We start from the raw sequence: 20,387 nt of genomic DNA, 5'->3' as shown, positions 1-20,387 counted from the left end.
ATGACTATGGAGACTATCATCTCCATAGACATATTATAAATATACTATATAGCTGTTAGGTTTAAATTTTTGCTATGTAGATACAATTGATAATTCAATTGTTTGCATTAATATGCATGAACAGAAAAGAGTTGTGTATGACAACAGAGTAGAGATTACATTTTTGGGAAAGGCTTTGCAGGACCACTGGAAATATAAACACTGGGGTTCACTGGACAAACAGTCAAAGCAACTGGTAAGGTATTTTTCAGTGAGAGAACATATCTGAAAAATTCCATGTTGATTCGAAGAGTTAGGAATCTTGTCAACAAGTACACATAAACACTCACCCATACACACACACACACACACACACACACACACACACACACACACATGCCCACATACACTCATGCACACAAACACAAAGTTATACATCTGTGGATAGAGAAACCTGTAATAAACACAAAAATGAATTTCAAATTCAAATAAGAAATTTGAAAAAATATGTTGTCTTATCTAAGATTCCTATGCACTGTATGTCTGTATGTTTGCTGGTAATCCATGATTATTATATTTAGAGGCAACCCAGACTGAAAGCATAAGTATGGAGCAGAGATTGAAGGAATAGCCAACCTGTGATGGACCTCAACTGATACCCATTCCATGGGTAGTATTCAATTCATGACACTAATCATGATAATTGGTTGTGCTTGCAGACAAGGGCCTACTATGAGTGTACTCAGACAGGCTCCACACAGCAGATGACCAAAGGAGATGCAGATGGTCAGATCCAAGCATTAGAATTAGTTCAATGAGCCTTTAGGAAGAGCTCAGGAAATGATTAAGAGAACCTATGGGAATAGGGATTCCACAAACAAACAGACAAACGAAACAAAATCATAAAAAAAAAGTCAATGGAGTCTACCAACCTGCATACTTGAGCCTACCAGAGACTGAAGCAGCAATTAAAGAGCACACATGGGCTGGAGCTAAGCCCCCTGTACATATGTAGCTGATGTGCAGCTGCTCACACAGGTACCTCATCAACTGAAGTGGGGGCTATCTCTGACTGTGGATCCTGTTTCCCAACCTGGGCTTTCTGGTCTGGACTCAGTGGAAGAAGATATGCCTGGTCTTGCAGTGACAGTATATGCCAGGATGTGTTTCTACACAGAGCGCATGTTCCTGCTTTTTGGAATAAAGGGTGAGAGAATGAAAATGTTTGTGTGTGGGTGGTGTGGGTGTGGAAAGGGCATGGCTGCATTTGGGATGCAATAAATAAATGGATAAAATAAATGACTATAATAAATAAAGTAGATAAATAAATAAGTTAATAAAAAGATTTTTCTTTATATTAATTAATTATTTTATTTATTTATACCTCAAATACTGCCCCCCTCACTCACTGCCCATCAAAGATTTCTTCACCAATTTCCCCCTTTATTCTCTGAGTGGGTGTCTGCTTTGTATATACTGTGGACCCCGGGGCATTGCATCTGTACAAGGTTAGGCACATGCTCTCCAGATGAGACCAGACAGGGCTGCCCACTCTTATATAAGGTCCTGTGGTCTCCAATCAGGGAGTGTATGCTCATGATTTTGTTACTAATTCTCTGGGACTCCCAGGGGTCCAGGTTAGTTGATAGTGTTGCTCTTACTTTTAGTTCCCTTTACCATCCTTTTAGTTCCTTCAGTCCTCCCTGTAACTGTTCCATAGGGGTTTGAGACCTCTGTCAAATGCTTGGCTCTATCAGTATCAGTGTGAGATGACAAAAGGAGATAGTGGGGATACAAATTGGAAAGGAAGAAGTCAAGTTATTGCTATTCGTAGATGATGTGATAGTACACATAAGTGACCCACAAAATTATACCAGAGAACTCCTACTGCTAATAAACTGCATCAGAAAAGTGGCTGGATACAAAATTAACTCAAATAGTCACTTCTCATTGGCTATATCAGATAATGTGGCCTGGTAAGTATGAGCTGGCACTTAAAGGAGTCCCTGCTATATGTGATATAAATTGACAGGTAAAGGAATCAATAAACCCTATTAAAAATGGGGCATAGAGCTAACCAAAGAATTATAAACTCAGGAATAACAAATGGCTGAGAAGTACCTAAAGAAATGTACAACATTCTTAATCATCAGAAAAACACAAATCAAAATATCCCTGAGATTCCACCTCACACCACTTAGCATAACTAAGTTAAGAAACTCAGGTGACAGCAGATGCTGGCAAGGATATGGAGAAAGAGGAACATTCATCCATTGTTGATGGGATTGTAATCTGGTTTAACAACTCTGGAAATCATTCTGGCAGTTCCTTAGAAAATTGGACATAGTACTGCCTGAGGACCAAGCTATACCACTCCTGGGCATATACTAAAAATATTCTCCAACATATAACAAGAATACATGCTTGACTATATTCATAGAATTCTTATTTATAATATCCACAAGCTGAAAAGAACCCATGTGCCCCCAAAACACAGGAATGGATAGAGAAAATGTTGTACAACTACACAATGGAGTACTACTCAGCTATTAAAAACAATGAATTCATGAAAATCTTAGGCAAAGGGATGGAGCTAGAAAATATCATCTAGAATGAGATAACTCAGTCACAAAAGAACACAAATGGTATGCACTCATTGATAAGTGCATATTATCCTAAAAACTTGGAATATCCATGATGTAATTCACAGACCATATTAAGCTCAAAAAGAAAGAAGGTCTAAGTGTGCATGCTTCAGTCCTTCTTAGAAGAGGGAACACAATGCTCATGAGAGGAAATACAGAAACAAAGTGTGGACCAGAGACTGAAGGAAAGGCCATGGAGGAACTGCCCAACATGAGGCTCCTTCCCATATACAGACACCAAACCTAGGCACTATTGTAGATGCCACGAAGTGTTTGCTGACAGGAGCCTGATATAGCTGTCTCATGAGAAGCTCTTTCAGAGCCTGGAAAATACAGAGGAGGATGCTCGCAGACAACCATTGGATTGAACATCTGGTCTCCAATGGAGTAGTTAGAAAAAGGACTGAATGAACTGAAGGGGTTTGCAGCCCCATAGGAAGAACAACAATATCAACGAAACAGACCCTGCAGATCTCCCAGGAACTAATCCGCCAACCAAAGAGTACACATGCAGGGTTTCATGGCTCCTGCTGCATATGGAGCAGAGCATGGCCTTGTCAGCCATCATTGGGAGGAGTGGCCCTGTCTTGCAAAGTGACATGTGTTTGAAACTTCATGTTAGAGAAGATGAATACAAAGATTTCAAACATCATTTAAGTAGACAGTGACCATGTTGCTAAAACTGCAGTCTTGTGAAAAACAATGTATTACCAAGTCTCCATGGATGTCCTCACACACTCAGTGTTCCAGTGAATTGATAAATATCAGTTATTTGTTGATAAATATCAGTTCAATAACTTGTTCTCATTAAGTGCTGTTTAATTTTAGAATTATTTAAAATTTCTTCTAGTGTGAGCACAAACTAGAAGTTTAATAGACTATTACACTAAACAGTGGACTCTAGAGAATTACCATGGCTAGAAGAATAGTTCACATCTCTAACATTAAAACAGTTGCTCATACAGCCTAAGCCAGAACTTCCTAGATACTGAAATGATCCTGGAATATCCTTCTTGGTGGTCACTGCCCCATACTGGTCCTGACCATCTTTCTAGGGAAGTTTTTGTTCAGGTTCACAATGGAATTCCCTCATTGTGTCTCTGGCACAGTAGTACATTACTTGTCATCAATTTGCAGGCTGTTCATTGTTATGAAAACTTGGCTCTTGGAGGTGTCTCTGCTGATGCTCAGCCTGGATTTGAGAGCTGAATTATAGCCTGTGTTTCCATTATATTCCATTATTCCCATCCACTCCAGACCCTTTCCTGGAGGCTGGCCAACCCAGTATACACCAGTACTAGTTAATGAGAACACAGAGACAGTGCACATGTTGGACAGGATCTGTGAGGGCTGCACCAGCCCAGGTCCTGACTCCTTCAGCTGCACCTGGGACAGGACACCTGGGGACAAGCAACACCACCATCAGTCATACATCTCTTAGCTGACATGTCTGAGTCCCTCTTCTGAAATCCTGAACACTTACAGCTTGGAAAGGTCACCAGGCAGAGGAGCAGTACCAGGACATCCATGCTCTGATGGAGGCTCTAATGAGAGGAGGATGGAGGTTCTCAGATTTCCCTGTGTTTTCATCCTGAGCCTGAGGGCTGCTTTGCATTCGAGGAGGTTCCTGAGAGGATAAAATGCAGCACTGGGCAAGATTTCTGGTGACAGACATTTGCTTTGTGCTTTTTAGATCACATGGAGAAGAACATAAGGAGCGTTTTTCTGTCACTGTCTGGACTTCAAATTGTAGAAAAACAGGACATTGTAGGATTCCCATTGTGCCGGGTTAGGGAGAAAAATGTGCGAATGTTTACAGTAAATGAACTCACATTCATGAAGTTCAGGCAGAATGGTTTCCCATGTCCTTTTTTGTGTTTTTTTTTTGTTTTGTTTTTTGTTTTTTTTGGTTTTGGTTTTGGTTTTTTTTTTTTTTTTTTTGGTATAACTTTGTATATGCCAGAAGAGTCTTTAGGATGGAATTGACCTCATGGAGTTCAGACATGCTGCTTAATGAACTAGTTAAAATTATTCTCATGGTATCTGCAGTACTAGTTCTGTTGACATCTCATTTGTAAAATTAATTGCAAGGAAGCCCCCATCCCAGACATTTAATGCAATTGATCTCACACATTTTTCTAAAAGAAGACCCAAGAATCTGAGTCAGATCTCATCTCCCTAGGCTCAGACTATTCTCCTGTCCACTTAGGGACATGGTACTTGGGGCTAGCTTATGTAAGACTCAGTTTCTGTCAGTCTTTATTTTTCTAAGTAACTTTCTTTTTCTCTTTCCTAGCTTATAGCACATAAAAACCCAAATTCCTAAATATGATTCTTGCATTGATGAGGGATGGGATGTCCTCTGTTCATAGCCCTTGAGAATATGCAGTAACATGCTCGTAGTCCTGAGTTTTGTTAACTGAAATGCAAAATAAGGTGAAATATTCTATGGTATGGTAAGAAGTGTAGTTGTGGACAGGCATGAATATGGGGAACTTATTTCTTGAGGTGTTGAACACCATAGAGAAGAGATATTTTCGAGCTTTCCCCCATGCCTTGGTAATATAAACTCCAGAACAGAGAAGTAAAGGGCTGAATCTAAACTTTACAGTTAAACCTCAGAGACTGAGGGTCTGTTACTTGCAATTGGAGTCCTAGGCTTGTGGGTTTCCTGTTTTGTTGTGCAAAATCTTCTGAATGATAGTGATGGGGACAGGTCTTCACATTAAAGTATTTTATCATTTCTTTATGACTGTGAATTGCTGCCTGCCAGGAAGAAAATATGTTTGAAGAATTTACCTTGCTTGTTCACACTTTGTGAATCTAAAACTTTGCCTATTAATGAATATACTTGTGTTCTTGGGTTAATTTGTTTTCTTTCCTTGTCCAACACAAAAAACTTTCATGTAAATGTATTATAGCATATAGTATCTTTTTGTAGCCATTCAATCAATGAAAGATACATTGTAATTTACATTGTAATATTGGAATATTTTGGTGGTATATATAAGCTGTGGGAGAAAAATAACATTTTTGGAGTTTAGCTCCATCTATCATATATATGTTTGTAAATATCTGTGGGGATTTTTCAACCAATTTATTAGCATTTCAAATCAAAGTCCAAGGAAACTTAGAAACTTAGAAACTTAGAAACAAATAAACAGAGACAGACCTAAAAGGAGAAACAAAACACAATAATAAATGAATACCAAAGATGTATAACACAGGAAAACAAAACTTTTAATAAAAAATTGTAATTTTCAATATACTTATAGATAGAATTCCACTAGAAGGGTAACCTAGACACAGAGCCTTATAGCCCTGACTTTTCTCCAGGTTTTTTCTGTATAGCATATAACTCTTTGTAACTAGGAGCTGTGTGTGTCCTCCATGCACCCTGCTGGTCCTGTGTGCTCCTCAGGAGTTTTGTTTGAGTTCTCACTAACATTCAGTTACAGTGTTTCTTGCACAGCAATAAATGGCTATGTCCTCAGACCTCAAACTCCTCATTTGCAGAAGCATGGTTGGCTTGACATTGTCTCTGGAGATGGTTATTGCCCCTTCATGGTGTCTGAATAGTAGGTGCTACCACCATGATCTGTAATTAATGCCACCATCTCCAGCCCCTTCTTTGGAACCTGGTGGACACAGGCCATCCAATAGTCCCTGAAAGTGAATCCAGAGGCTGTACAGGAGAGTTTCAGGGACCCTCCAGGCTACACTAAGCCTTACCCAGACTCCGCCAGTTACACATCCTTCTGTACCTTGCAAACAGATAATGCTGGCTAGAAAACTGTCACAAACAAAAGAAAACAAAATAAAGAAACAAAACAATTTTCTAGTTCTCATGTGTACACAACAGATACTATCTCTTCTTTATGAATTACCTTTTACAATAAGGATAATGAAAACCAAGCTGGGCTCAAAGTCCATAGTGAGTGATCTCTGTTCATGCTGATCACTGAATGTGAGGACCTGAGAATCCAGGCCTGGGCTCCTCTGTCAGAGATACAGGATCAGGTCAGAGCTGGTTTTCATGGGTTCAGAGAAGTCTTATTTGCACGTCTTACTGCTAGAGCATGCTCTGGAGTTGGACTTGGACAGAAGGAAGTCCTTATAGCAGGTTAAGATGTCAAAGTTGCAGTTGTATGGTACATAGTTTGACTATGTACGGAAGTCTCATATTTACATATTTTTGGTTTAAATTTGACCACACTCCATTTAGTTTTGCTTAGCATATGTTGATAGAACATGCTTTGTTTCCATACTGTCATGTGCATAGTATAAATGTGTAATTAAATAGCACAACACATAATTTTGTTTCTAGGTAAGAGCTTAGTTTTCCCACTGTCTGGGCTTCTTATGGCATTTCCTTTATATGAGTCTTGGGCAGGATTATACCTGCAAAGTTCTTGGAACTTATTATACTCATTCTTTTATGGGAATCTTTAGATGTTGACTTATTCCTGACAGCATGCTGTCCTCAGCCCTTATGAAGGCTTTCACCTGAGACATTCCAGGTCCCTATCTGTCTACTACTCACTGTTTGCTATGGGCACTTACTTCCCTTTGAGGCAAATTTGGATGTTTGGAATCCTGAAATTATCCATTTATTCCTTGAAGTCCTTCACCATTTTTTTTTTGCATCTTTACACCATGTTCCTCTGACTGTGTTTATGTTGTGTTTGGCTAGTTCTCCTTTTTCCCAATTAATATAATGAGTATAACTCGAGCGTTTACTTGAAATTTAGGATAACTTTTTCCTATTTAATCAGGTTTCTGGGAGTAGCACTGAATATTAGGCAGCTGCAAATGGGTTTGTCAGATCCCTAGAAGAAAGTTCAGGGAGCTAAAGTCACTAGATCAATTATTATGTTATTTGTTAGCACAGTAGAAGAAGTGGAGGACATTGGTAGTTTGTGTATGTGATCTGAGGAGCCCTGAATGAAGGGTGAACAGTAGTAAAATATTATATATTTGATAACAGTGGATTATGATTTGGAGAATACCTATTGGTAAGGTACTGAAGAGGAACAGATGTGTTGGCTGTGTCTTCCAGGCCTATAGGACAGTTGTAAAACTGCAGTAGGATGACAACTACTCCATTTTACAATTTTCCTGTATGTGTTAAAAGCATCTAATTATCATTTACTGAGTATCTACTGAGTTTCAAGAGAGTAGGATACAATGATGTTGCATACAGTGTATTCCCAAGCCTTGAAGTCTTGGGTTCCAAGAATGTTTGTCTTCCAGTAGATAAAATCAGTCAACCTCCATACAAAGTTAGGAGAAAAGGCCAGAACTCCTTTAGATTTCTGACAATAAACATTGTCAGGACCTTTGTCATATAGAGGCTCACATGGTCATGCGAGGAAATATTGACTGGAACAATGAATGTTTTTCTGTCTTATTGTGTAGTAGCTTCATTGTGTTTGCACATATGCAAACTCAATATAATACATGCTAGTAAGTAGGAATCCTGGAATACCAACTGTACTTCTATCCACAATTTTCAACACTGACTGAGGTAACTTGTGTCCCTACTATTATTCAAGGACAAATTACATGTTGACAACACACGGGAGGAGGACGCGCCACCTACAAACACCATCAGTGAGTGTGTCTTCATATGACTTCACACCTCAGGCCTCCCTACAGAGAAACCCACAGTGAGAGGCAGTGCAACTGTGAGGTCAGGAAATGAACACAGAAATAGAATAATCTATTTGAAATAAGAATGTCACTCCCTGCCATCCTTATACATCCAGGCATGTAATGGCTGAGTGATGTGCCCTTCATTTACACTTCCTTGGGAGCCTGCATGTTAATTAATAATGTCATATAAGATCATGCTCATTTTGCTTGGGAATAGGTACCTTTCCAACCACACCACATTAGTTTCCTTCATTTTTTTTTCATTAATTGCTCTCATTCCATTGGTTATGGAGCAATTTATCATTAATTATCATTTATCATTGATTTCTATTCCCCTGGTGAGTGGAGAAGTTGGCTTTATGCAACATTTTCTGTCCATGTGCACTGACCAAAAGGAAGGATCCAAATCATAGCATGGAGGGCAGAAATGTACCTTCTCAAGGGGACATTACCTCTCTCTTTTCTTTGATCTACATTTTCTCCTGGAGACTCATAATTCATACAACTGATAAAATTAATCAATATTGAGAAGAGACTACTTTTTTGGAATAATTCAATTATTCATAAAAATATCCAAGAGCCTGTCCAATAGGAGAGAATTTCAAGGGCATCTCCATAATATTGGTACTTCTTTTTAACTTCAGAGGAGCACGCTTTTCTCTTCTATTTATTCAATATTTTACTCATGTCAGTGTGGATGTATGCAGGATTCCATAGTACAGAATGGTAGAACCTCAACAACAGGTTGTTTCTGTTCTTGATCAAAAGTGAAGCCCTATGTTATAATGTTTGGGGTCACTTCTGTGTACTATCATATTATATATGAATAGGTTTACTTTGATTTCTTTTTTGCTAATTTGTAAGTCCTTGATCTCTGTCAGTTGTCTTAATGCTCTATCTAGAACTTCAATTACTATAGCGAATAGATAGGGAGAGATGGGCAGCCATGTCATGTTCCTGATTTTAGTTAAATTCTTTTAACTTTCTCTCCATTTAATTTGATGTTAGTTATTGTCTTGCTTTTTATTGCTTTTGTTATAATGTAGGCATGCACCTTGTTGAAGTCTCCCACTATTAATGTGTGGCATTTAATATTTGATTTTATTAACATTTCTTTTACAAATGTGATTGCTCTGGTATTTTTTCTCAGATGTTCAGAATTGAGATGCCTCTTGGTAGATTTTTCTTTTGATGACTGTAAAATGTCCTTCTCCATCTCTTTTGATAAATTTTTGTTGAGGGTATTGTTTCTTGTGTCTATTTGCTTGGAAAACCTTTATCTAGTTCTTTCTTTTGAGGTACTATGTATCTATGCTGCTGTGATCTGTTATCTCGTATACAGAAGAATGATGGATTCTGTTTACAGATCTAGTCTGTTAGTCTTTATTTTTTTAAATTGGGGAATTGTGACCATTGATTTTAAAAGATATGAATGAGCAATGATCATTAAATACCTATTGTTTTCATGTTGTTGGTTGTAAGGTGTGTATGTGTGTTTCTCTTCTATTGGTTCTAATTGTGTGAAACTATTCATTTCTTGGATTTTCTTGAGTGTAGTTAGCCATATTTGGTTGGAATACTTCTTCTAGTATCTTCTGTAGAGATGAGTCAGTAGAAAATATTGTTTAAATTGGATTTGACATGGATATCTTGTTTTTTTTTTTTTTCCATCTATGGTGATTGAAAGTTTTGCTGGGTAAAGTAGTGTTGTCTGACATCTGTGGTCTCTTAGTGTCTGTAAGATATCTGCCCTGGATTTTCTAGCTTTTAGTGTCTCAGTTGAGAAATCAGGTCTAATTCTGATAGGAGTGCTTTTACATGTTTCTTGGCCTTTTTCCCTTGCAGGTTTTTAATATTATTTCTTTTTTGTATATTTAGTGGTTTGATTATTTTTTGGTTGGAAGATTTTCCATAGTGGTCCAATCTGTCTAATGTTCTGTAAGTATATTAGGCATTTCTTAGCATCTCTTTCTTTCTGTTTGGAAATTTTCTTCTTTGATGTTGTTGAAGACGTTTTCATGGACTTTGAGGTAGAAATGTTCTTCTTCCTCTATTACTATTATTCTTAGGCTTCTTCTGTTTATGTGTCCAAATTTTCTGGATGCTTTGTGTTAGGAAATTTTAACATTTTGCATTTTCTTTCACTGGTGTGTCGGTTGCCAATTTATTCTATCATATTTTTTTTTATGTCTGAGATTATCTCTTCCATTACATTTATTCTGTTAGTGATGATTATGTCTGTAGTTCCTTGTTTCTTCCCTAGGATTTTTATCTAGGATTGCCTCAGTTTGTGTTTTCCTCATTGCTTCTATTTCCATTTACAGGTTTTCAGGTGATTTATTCATAATCTTCACCTGTATGATTTTATTTTTCTGCATTTATTTATATTTATTTGGTTCTTCTTTTAATGTTGTTGTTTCAATGTATTGCTGTATTTCTACAAGGGACTTATTAAGTTCCTTTTTAATGGCCTCTACCTGCTGTATAAGATTGGATTGAAATCATCTTCTTGTGCTTTTGTTTCCTTAGGATATCTAGGGCTTACTGTAGCAGTATATCTGTGCTCTGAAGGTTCTATATTGCCTTGGCTTTTGAACATTGTGTTCCTTTTTTTTTTTGGTGTAACATTCTCTTTATGTGAGATTACATTCAGAATCACAGAAATGCCATTACTGATTTTTTGCAATAGTATTTTAATTTTACATGTTGGAGATATTTTCTGCTATAGCCAAGGTATTTGATTTAGTGCAAGTCCTTGGTTGAAGGAGATTGAAGGAAACCATATACTATTGGATTTTCTAATATTCTAAAATATATATAAAACTTCTGTTATATAATTTATAGCTTAGGTCCATCTTACTAAAGGAAATACATAATTGTAGTTTTTACTTTGTTTGCATAGCAAAAGTATTTAGTATTTTTGCTTATTCTTATTTTTATTAATAATGGTGTTTACCTTTCAAATGCTTTCCTCCTTCCTGTTTCTCCCTCTGCAATACCCCCAACACAAGCCCTTTCACTTTGCCTCCCTACCTACTCCAATATCACCTTTCTATTTGCCTCTTCCCTGGGGCATTAAAACTCCACAGGACCTAACCCATTCCTTCTCACTGAGGCCAGATAATTGATCCTCTGCTATACATGAAACAGGGACTTTGGACCAGGCCATGCATAATCTTTGATTGGTGGCTTATTCCCAGGAAGCTCTAAGGGGTTTGGCTAGTTGATACTGTAGTTTTTTTCTACGGGGTTACAATTCCCATTAGCTTCATCAGTCCTCCCCTAACTATTCTATTGTGGTCACTGGGCTCAGTCTAATGGTTGACTCTAAATATCTATATTGGAATTATTCATGTTCTGTCAGAGCCTCTCAGGGGACAGCCATGCCAGGAAGCTTAACAAGGAAGGCCCAAGTGTGAGTGCTTCAAACTTACTAATAAGGGGAAAAATATGCATTGGAAGCAGAGCAAAAGAGGACCTGGTTTCAAGAGAGGAGAGAGAAGTAATTAATGGGGTTCAGAATTACTTATGGGGGCAAGACAGGAGATAAGACCAGTTGACCACGAGGATGAATAGAAATATATAGCAGCATTGTGTGGGGGAACAGGAGGAACCTCTAGAATGTTCAGAAACCAGGGATGGGAGAGCCTCCTAGCACCTAATGTGGATGATATAGCCAAAATGCCTAAAATTTGTGAGATAGTACCTGCAGAGGTTCACTGTAGTACACAGAAATGGACCCAAGTTGAGGGATGGGGCCACCTACCCATCTCAAAAATTTTAACCAGAATTGTTCTTGTCTAAAGGAAACACGGGGACAACAAATGGAGCAGAGAGTGATGGAACGGCTATCCAGGAACTGTCCTATCCTGGGATCCATCCCCTGCCCAGACCTGAAACCCTGACACTATTGCTGATGCCAAGATGTGCCTGTTGACTGTGTCCTTATGTTGACCTTTCGGCATCTGCATGTCCTTCGTTTTGAAAGGCTTGGTACTCCTGATGGCAGCATACCTCTGTAGCTGCAGGTAGAGTTCATAGTCCCTGGTGTCAGGTGGTCTCTGGTATTGCAGGTAGAGGTTGTTTTCTTGGGTGGCATCAGGCTTCCAGGGATGCAGGCAGAGCTGTTTGTCCTTGATGTTTGTAGGCCTGTGGGGCAGGTAGAGTTGTGGACCAGAAGATGGAGCACAGAGCTGACAGGGTAGACCTTATGGCTGCTGAGATTGCCTGGAGATACAGTTGACAGGGACTTCTTGCTTCTGGGTCTCAACTGCTTTTCCTGGGCAGGAGCACACCTCTGCGAATGCAGGTATGGCTGTAGCCCAGCAAATTACGTGAAGAGGAGACTGGGATGAAGTCAATGTCACCGTTTTTGCAGAGAACTGCAGCAAGGAAGACTCAATGCCCCAGTATAGGGAAAAGCCAGGGTAGAGAGGCAAGAGGGGTGGGTCGGTGGGGTATCACCCTTATTGAATTGAAGGAGTGGATGGGATAGGAGGTTTCCAGACAGGAAACCTGGAAAGATAATAACATTTAAAACTTAAATAAATAGAATATCCAATTTTAAAAATAGGTATATACAATCCATAGGTTAAAAAAATATAAAAGTGAGCAGGAGGAGGAATCTGATGGCAGGTTGACTACATTGGACCAGTTCCACCATCAAAGGATAATGTTTTGTTCTTAATGGAGGAGATACTTATTTTGTTCATGGATTTGGCTTTCCTGAATGTAACACTTCTAATAAAAGTATCATCTATGGACTTAAAAAAAAAAGAAACAATGCTTTTGAGAGGAAGCATGGAAATGTTAAACATTTTCCAGTCACTAACATTTTTTAGAATATTTAATATGTTTGATTTAATATGATTATCTGCATGTACTTTTATATTTGTTGCTTTGTCTCTGTTCTCAGCTTGTAGCACAAGAAAATCCAGGTTTCTAAATATGTTTGTATTGGTGTAGAATTGAATGGCCTGGTATTTATTACAGGTCAAAGTGGTAGCATGCACCCAAGCTTTAGGGTTTTGTTTCTGAATTAATAAATAAATCAGAGACTATTAAGTGCTAAGGAAGTGTGGAGGAGGACAGTAATGTATATGGGGACCCTGTCCCTTGAGTTGCTGATGAACATAGTGAACATGAGTTCACAGTGCTTTTTTCCATTGGTAAAATACACCACCCAGAAAGACATGAAGAACTGGAAACTACCTGTGCATTCAGCAGAAAGCAAGTGTCTGTCTGTGTTGCTGGATTTGGGGACCTCAGGTTTTATGTCTCTTATTCCATTATGCATCATCTTTCTACTGTGAGTGACCGTGGTGGAGACAGATCTTGACATTGATTAGCCAGGCATCCTGTGAAACGTCTGGTGGGTACTGCCTTCTGTGTCTGCTCAGTTCCTACTGTCGGGATTAGAAGAATACTTTTCAGGCATTGTGCTCAGGCTCTGCATATCCCAGTTGGGTTTGTCTGATATTTTGTCCTTAGTAAACTTGGGAAAGAAGATCAAAGAAATAAATGTTCATTTCTTTGAACATTTTTTCAAATCGGGAACTTGATAAGAGACCCCCTTACTCAAATAATTTTCCATCTGTTTAATTTAAGATTGTGTAGTATATTGTAATCTTATGCTAATTAGATATTTCCTTTCTCATGAACCTCAGTACAATGAAGACATCAAGAAACTTCCCTTTTACAGTAGAAAGGAGTTCATGTTGAAGACAAATAGTATTTGCAGTCATTTTTTGAGAGTGTTTATCCAGTTAATTTGAAACCTGCTTACTATGATTTTAAAAAATTCACACAATGTGTCCCTCAGGGGATACATGATAGATTAAGACAGCTTAGCTATAGTGGAATGTCATAATTGACTTTATACTGTTTATATTTTTCACAGAAGGAACAGGGAATTTATTCCAGAAATGGCCAAAGTATAAACATGTCAATAAAATAAATCTTATTCATAAACGCTATGGACTCAAAGTCAACTTGTCATCTTGAACTAGATGCAACATGTATTTGTATCCAAAATTTATATTAGTAGTAATGGCAAAATTATAGATATTTATATAATTACTATTTGGATTATTTGATATATGATTTACTTTCTCTTACTTTTATGCAGTTAGTGTGTTTTTGGTTCAACTTGTATAGTTTCTCCAGAGGTCCCAGGATCCCAGGATGAAATAGAGACTGTTATCCCAACATCACAGGTGACACATTTTGCATGCAAACTTAGCAGACAAATATCAGTTAGATTCCACATATCATCATGATTCAATTGAACACAAATCTTCTACTGAATTCCATGTACTCCTTCATTATACTCTATGTCCACAATCCCAAACTGATACTGAGTTGGACTCACAGATTCTTCTTGAGTCCTGAAAAATTCCAGTGCATAACCTGAGTACATCTGAGCTTCAAATAAGGAACTGTATAGATTTTGTCACAGGAATTACACATTACAGTTCCTGGAGGAACAGTGTACATGAGAGGCATAGAAATGATCCTGGAGAAAAGAAAAAAAAGGATTATAGAGTTGAATATAGCATAATTTGTTGAAATATTTATTGAAATAATATAGTTGAAAAATATAAAGTATTTAGATCCCTTTGACCAGAGGAAATACATGTACAACAAACTAAGAAATAGAGAGAGAGCAAGGAAAGACAAGCTCTCCCCTGAGTTCATGAGGAGCTAACTGCAGCTAACTGAAGCTCAGTGGGTGTCACTGGCTCCATTGTCCTCACAGTCTTGGTGCTGCAGCCTCACACATTTTAGTCCCAGCCCTATCTGTACAATTTCTTCATAACTCACAGAACACCACAGTACACTGTGACCTTATCTGGTTCTGTGCTGGATCTAATATGTTAGGTTCCCACAAAATGCCCTAATCGGGCACCTAACTGAATTTCTTCCTTGAGTCCAGAAATCCCAAGTCTTCAGGGTCCTTTGCTTCTGTATCTGATAGTTTTCCCAAACGGAATCAGTTTTCCCATGTGTGAGGCTCTTCATTTTGTTAATTTCTGGGCACATGCCACTTTTAAATTCTTTTCTTTTTTTTTTTAGGAAATTTTTATAATCTTCATTTACATTTTAAATGCTAAAACCTGTTCAGATTTCCCACCTCCCTGAAAACCTCCAACACCTCCTCCTACCCCATGCCTCCAAATATATGCTCCTTTACCCCATCAACTCCCACCCACCCCCTCCTCCGATTTCCTTTTTTGGGGCATCATTTGAGCCTTCACAGGACCAAGGACCTCTCTTCCCACTAATGCCTGACAAGACATTCCTGTGTCACATTTTGGCTAGAACCATGTGTACCTCTTGGTTGATGGTTTAGTCCCTGGGTGTCCCTGGGCTACAGGGTGGCTGACCTCCTTGTTCCTCCCATGTGGCTCTAAACCCTTTCAGCTCCTCCAGTCTACCCTCCTACTCCTCCACTGGGGATACAGCTCAATGGTTGGCTGCTAGCTTCTGCCTCTGTATTAGCAAGGCTCTGAAAGGACCCACCTGGAAGCAACCATAACAGATTCCTTTCAGTATGTACTTCATGTTGTCCATAATAGTGTCAGGGTTTGGTGACTGTTTATAGGATGAATCCCCAGGTAGGGCAGTCTCTGTGTGGCCTTTCCTTCAGTCTCTGCTCCACACTTTGTCTCCTTTATTGCTCCTGTGAGTATTTTGTTGTCTTTCTCAAAGGAATCAAAGCACCCCCACTTCACTCCTCTTTCTTGAGCTTACTGTGCTCTGTGAATTGTAACTTGTTTATTTTGAGCTTTTGGTCTAACATCCACTTATCAGTGAGTGCACACCATGTGTGTTCTTTTGTGATTGGGTTACCTCATTCAGGATGACACTTTTTAGATCCATCCATTTGCCTGAGAATTTCATGAATTCATTGTTTTTAATAGCTGAATAGTACTCCATTGTGTATATATTACACAGTTTCTGAGTCCATTCCTGTGTTGAAGGATATTTCAGTTCTTTTCAGGTTCTAGCTATTATAAATAAGGCAACTATGGTCATAGTGGACCATGTTCCTAGGAGTGGGTTAGCTGGGTCTTCAGGTAGTACTATGTCTAGTTCTCTGAGGAACCACCAAACTGATTTCCAGAGTAGTTTTACCAGCTTGGAATCCCACCAAAAATGGAGAAGTGTTTCTCTTTCCTCACATCTTCTCCAGCATCTGCTGTCACCTGAGTTTTACATCTTAGCCATTCTAATAGGTGTGAGGTGGAAAACCCAGTTTTTTTTTGTTTTTGTTTTTGAGACAGAGCTTCTCTGTGTAGCCCTGGCTGTCCTGGAACTCACTCTGTAGACTATGCTGGCCCCGAACTCAGAAATCTGCTTGACTCTGCCTATGCCTCCCAGAGTGCTCTTATTACAGGCATTAGCCTCCACCGCACTGCCTCAGTGTTGTTTTAATTTGCATTTCCCTTATTACTAAGAATGCTGAACATTTCTTTATGTGCTTTAAGGCCATTAGAGTTTATTCATTTGAGAATTCCCTGTTTTGCTGTGTACATCAAACTAAATGGAGACAAACTTGAAGCAATCCCACTAAAATCTGGGACCAGACAAGGCTGCCCACTCTCTCCCTATCTATTCAATATAGTACTTGAAGCCCTAGACAGAGCAATCAGACAACAAAAGCAGGTCAAATGTATACAAATTGGAGAGGAAGAAGTCAAAAATATCACTATTTTCAGATGCTATGATCGTTTTCTTAAGTGACCACAAAATTTCACCAGAGAACTCCTAAAGCTGATAAACAACTTCAGCAAAGGGTCTGGATATAAAATTAACTCAAATAAATCAGTAGCCTTCCTCTACTCAGAAGGATAAATAAGTTGAGAAAGAAATTAGGGAAATGACCCCTTCACAATAGTCCCAAATAATATTACCAACCTTGGTGTGACTCTAATGACGCAAGTGAAAGTTATATATCACAAGACTTCCAGCCTCTGAATAAAGAAACTGAAGAAGATCTCAGAAGATGTACTGATCTCCCATACTCATGGATTGGCAGGATTAATATAGTAAAAATGGCCATCTTGCCAAAAGCAATCTACAGATTCAATGTAATCCTCATCAAAATTCCAAATCAATTCTTCATAGATCTAGAATGAACAATTCTCCAATTCATCTGGAATAACACAAAACCCAGGATAGCAAAACCTATTCTCCACAAAAAACATCTCCTAGGGCAATCACCATCCCTGACCTCTAGCTCTACTACAGAGCAATAGTGATAAAAACTGTCTGATATTGGTATGAAGACAGGCAGGATGATCAATGGAATAGAATTGAAGACTCAGAAAAGAACCTGCACACCTACAATAACTTGATATTTGACAAAGGAGCTAAAAACATACAGTGGCAAAAAGGCAATATTTTAACACATGTTACTGGATCTACTGGATGTCAGCATGCAGAGAAATGCAAATTAACCCATTCTTATCTCCTTGTACAAAGCTCAAGTCCAAGTGGATAAAGGATCTACACATAAAACCAGTCACACTGAAGCGTATAGAGGAGAAAGTGGGGAAAAAACTTGAACACATGGGCACAGGGGAAATTTTCCTGAATAGAACACCAATGGCTTATGCTCTAAGAACAATAATTAACCTTTGCGACCTCATAAAACACAAATCTTCTGTAAAGCAAGGACATTGTCAATTGGCCAAAGCAGCAACCGACATATTGGGAAGAGATCTTTACCTATTCTACACCCAATAGAGGGAAAATATTCAATGTTTACAAAGAACTCAAGAAGTTAGACTCCATAGCATCAAATAAATCTATTAAAAATGGAGTACTTTAAAATTTTATCTCTACTATGAGTCTAGTGATGATACCTGTGTATCTAAAGTTCTTACTATGCAGATGCCTTTTATTGAGATGCAACCACTCAGCTTTGATCTCCATTGACATGATAAGGTGAAGCCCAGTGAGTGAGCATATCTGAAAAATATCATGCTGACTGAAAGAGGAGAGCATCTTGTGTCAGTATGTGCATACACACACTCACTCACCACACACACACACACACACGGGTTGGAGAGAGGGGGAGAGAGAGAGAGAGAGAGAGAGAGAGAGAGAGAGAGAGAGAGAGAGAGAGAGAGAGAGAGAGAGAGAGGGAGGAGAAACTGGAAGAAGAGGCGCAGAGGACCTGAGTATGTCCCTGATGCTCTGAGTCAGGTGGAGGTGCCGAGGAAACCGTAAGGATTACAGACGTCACTACATGAAGCCCAGAGTCAGCTGAAAGTAGGTGGAATTTATCTTTCAAATTGGTTATCTTGGGTTTCCTGGGATTGTGCATGGTTATGAGGTGCACATTGTGGGCATCAGGAACATAACATGGTTCTCCTCCAAGAACAGTTTGCTTTCTCAACCACTGCACTGGTTCTACGGCACCTGATGTAACAAATAAAATATTCCCTCTCATTTTCTACTGCAGTTCTTTTCACAATAGACTGAATATCACATTAATCTATTTGAATCTGTAGGACCCTTTTACAATGACAACCATGCACCGTCATATCTAGTAGAACAAAAGAACTGATCTGAGGTGAAGTGAAATCAGGTCAAGCTTATCATAGTCTGGACAGTGTAGAGTAAGAAGAGTAGTCAGATAGGAAAGATTATTTCAATAATAATATGTATATGTGTTGGACACAGTTAATAACAGAATATTATATTCTTCATATATGGAGAACAGATCTTAGGAGTTAGCACTGAGAATGATAACTGTGTCATCATTAAATGGTGCAAATTTGTTTGAAAACTCCATGTTAGAGAAGATGAATACAACAAATATCATTTAAGTAATCAGTGGACATGTTACTAAAACTGGAGCCATTAGAGAAAGAATTTATGACCAAATCTCCCTGGCTGTCCTTACCCATCCAATGTGTCACTGATAAATACCAGCTCAAAACTTGTTCTCATTAAATATTATTCCATTATAGAATCATTTAAAAATTCTTCCAGTGTGTGCACAAACCAGAAGTTTAATAGTACATGACACTAAACAGTAGGTTCTAGAGTATTACCATGGCTAGAAGAATGGTCCACATCTCTAACATTAAAACAGTTGTTCATTCAGCATAGGCCAGAACTTCCTAGATTCTGAAAGGATCCTGGAATGTCCTTGTTGATAATTACTGCCCCCTGCTGGTCCTGAGCATCACTGCAGAGAGGTTTTTGTGCAGGTTCACACTGGACTACTCTCATTGTGTTTCTGGCACAGTAGTAAGTGGCTGTATCATCAGTTTGCAGACTGTTCAGTTTTAAGAAAACTTGGCTCTTGGAGGTGTCCCTGCTGATGATCAGTCGGGATTTGAGAGCTGAACCTGTGCCTCCACCACTCCATATTATTCCCATCCACTCCAGACCCTTTCCTGGAGGCTGGCGAACCCAGTGTACACTATAATCAGTTAGTGAGAACCCAGAGACAGTGCAGGTCAGGGACAGGGTCTGTGAGGGCTGCACCAGGCCAGGTCCTGACTCCTTCAGCTGCACCTGGGACAGGACACCTGGGGACAAGCAATGTCAACATTAGTCATACATCTGCTAGCTGACATGTCTGAGTCCCTCTTCTGAAACCCTGAACACTTACAGCTTGGAAAGGTCAGCAGGCAGAGGAGCAGCACCAGGACAGCCATGCTCTGATGGAGGCTCTAATGAGAAGAGGATGGCGCTCCTCAGCTAGGCCTGGGCTTTCAGCCTGAGCCTGAGGGCTGCTTTGCATTGGGGGAGGTTCCTGAGAGGATAAAAAGAAGCACTGGGCAAGGTTTCCAGTTTTCCCTCCTAGTGACAGAAGTTTGTCTTGTGATTTTTAGACCACCTGGAGAGGAAAATAAGGAGCATTTTTTCTGGTACTGTTTGGAGTTCAAATTATAGATAAACAGGAAGTTGTAGGATTCATACTGTGCAGGCCTAGGAAGAAAAACATGGGAATGTTTACAGGAATTGAACCCATCCCTGCCATGCAAAACACATAACTGTAGAGAGTGATGACAAAGAGGGCTTGGAGAAGAGTCATGCAATCCTGGGTCAGTGGCAATTAGTGTTTTGGATTATATCTTAGGGGAG

The 20,387-nt window shown here is 39.0% G+C and overlaps 1 gene segment (V, D, J or C); it reads right to left on the bottom strand.

Annotated features, from left to right (window-relative positions):
* Nucleotides 1-19,394: 19,394 nt before the first annotated feature.
* Nucleotides 19,395-19,957, bottom strand: LOC127687794 (Ig heavy chain V region PJ14-like). The segment is given in 2 exon segments: nt 19,395-19,828; nt 19,912-19,957. Coding segments are annotated over 2 exon segments (480 nt in total).
* Between the last annotated feature and the right edge of the window lie 430 nt (nt 19,958-20,387).

Source organism: Apodemus sylvaticus, chromosome 6 (genome assembly GCF_947179515.1).
Source record: "Apodemus sylvaticus chromosome 6, mApoSyl1.1, whole genome shotgun sequence".
NCBI classification, from domain to species: domain Eukaryota; kingdom Metazoa; phylum Chordata; class Mammalia; order Rodentia; family Muridae; genus Apodemus; species Apodemus sylvaticus.
Note: the sequence above shows the minus strand (reverse complement) of the source record. Positions and strands in the feature narration are given on the sequence as shown.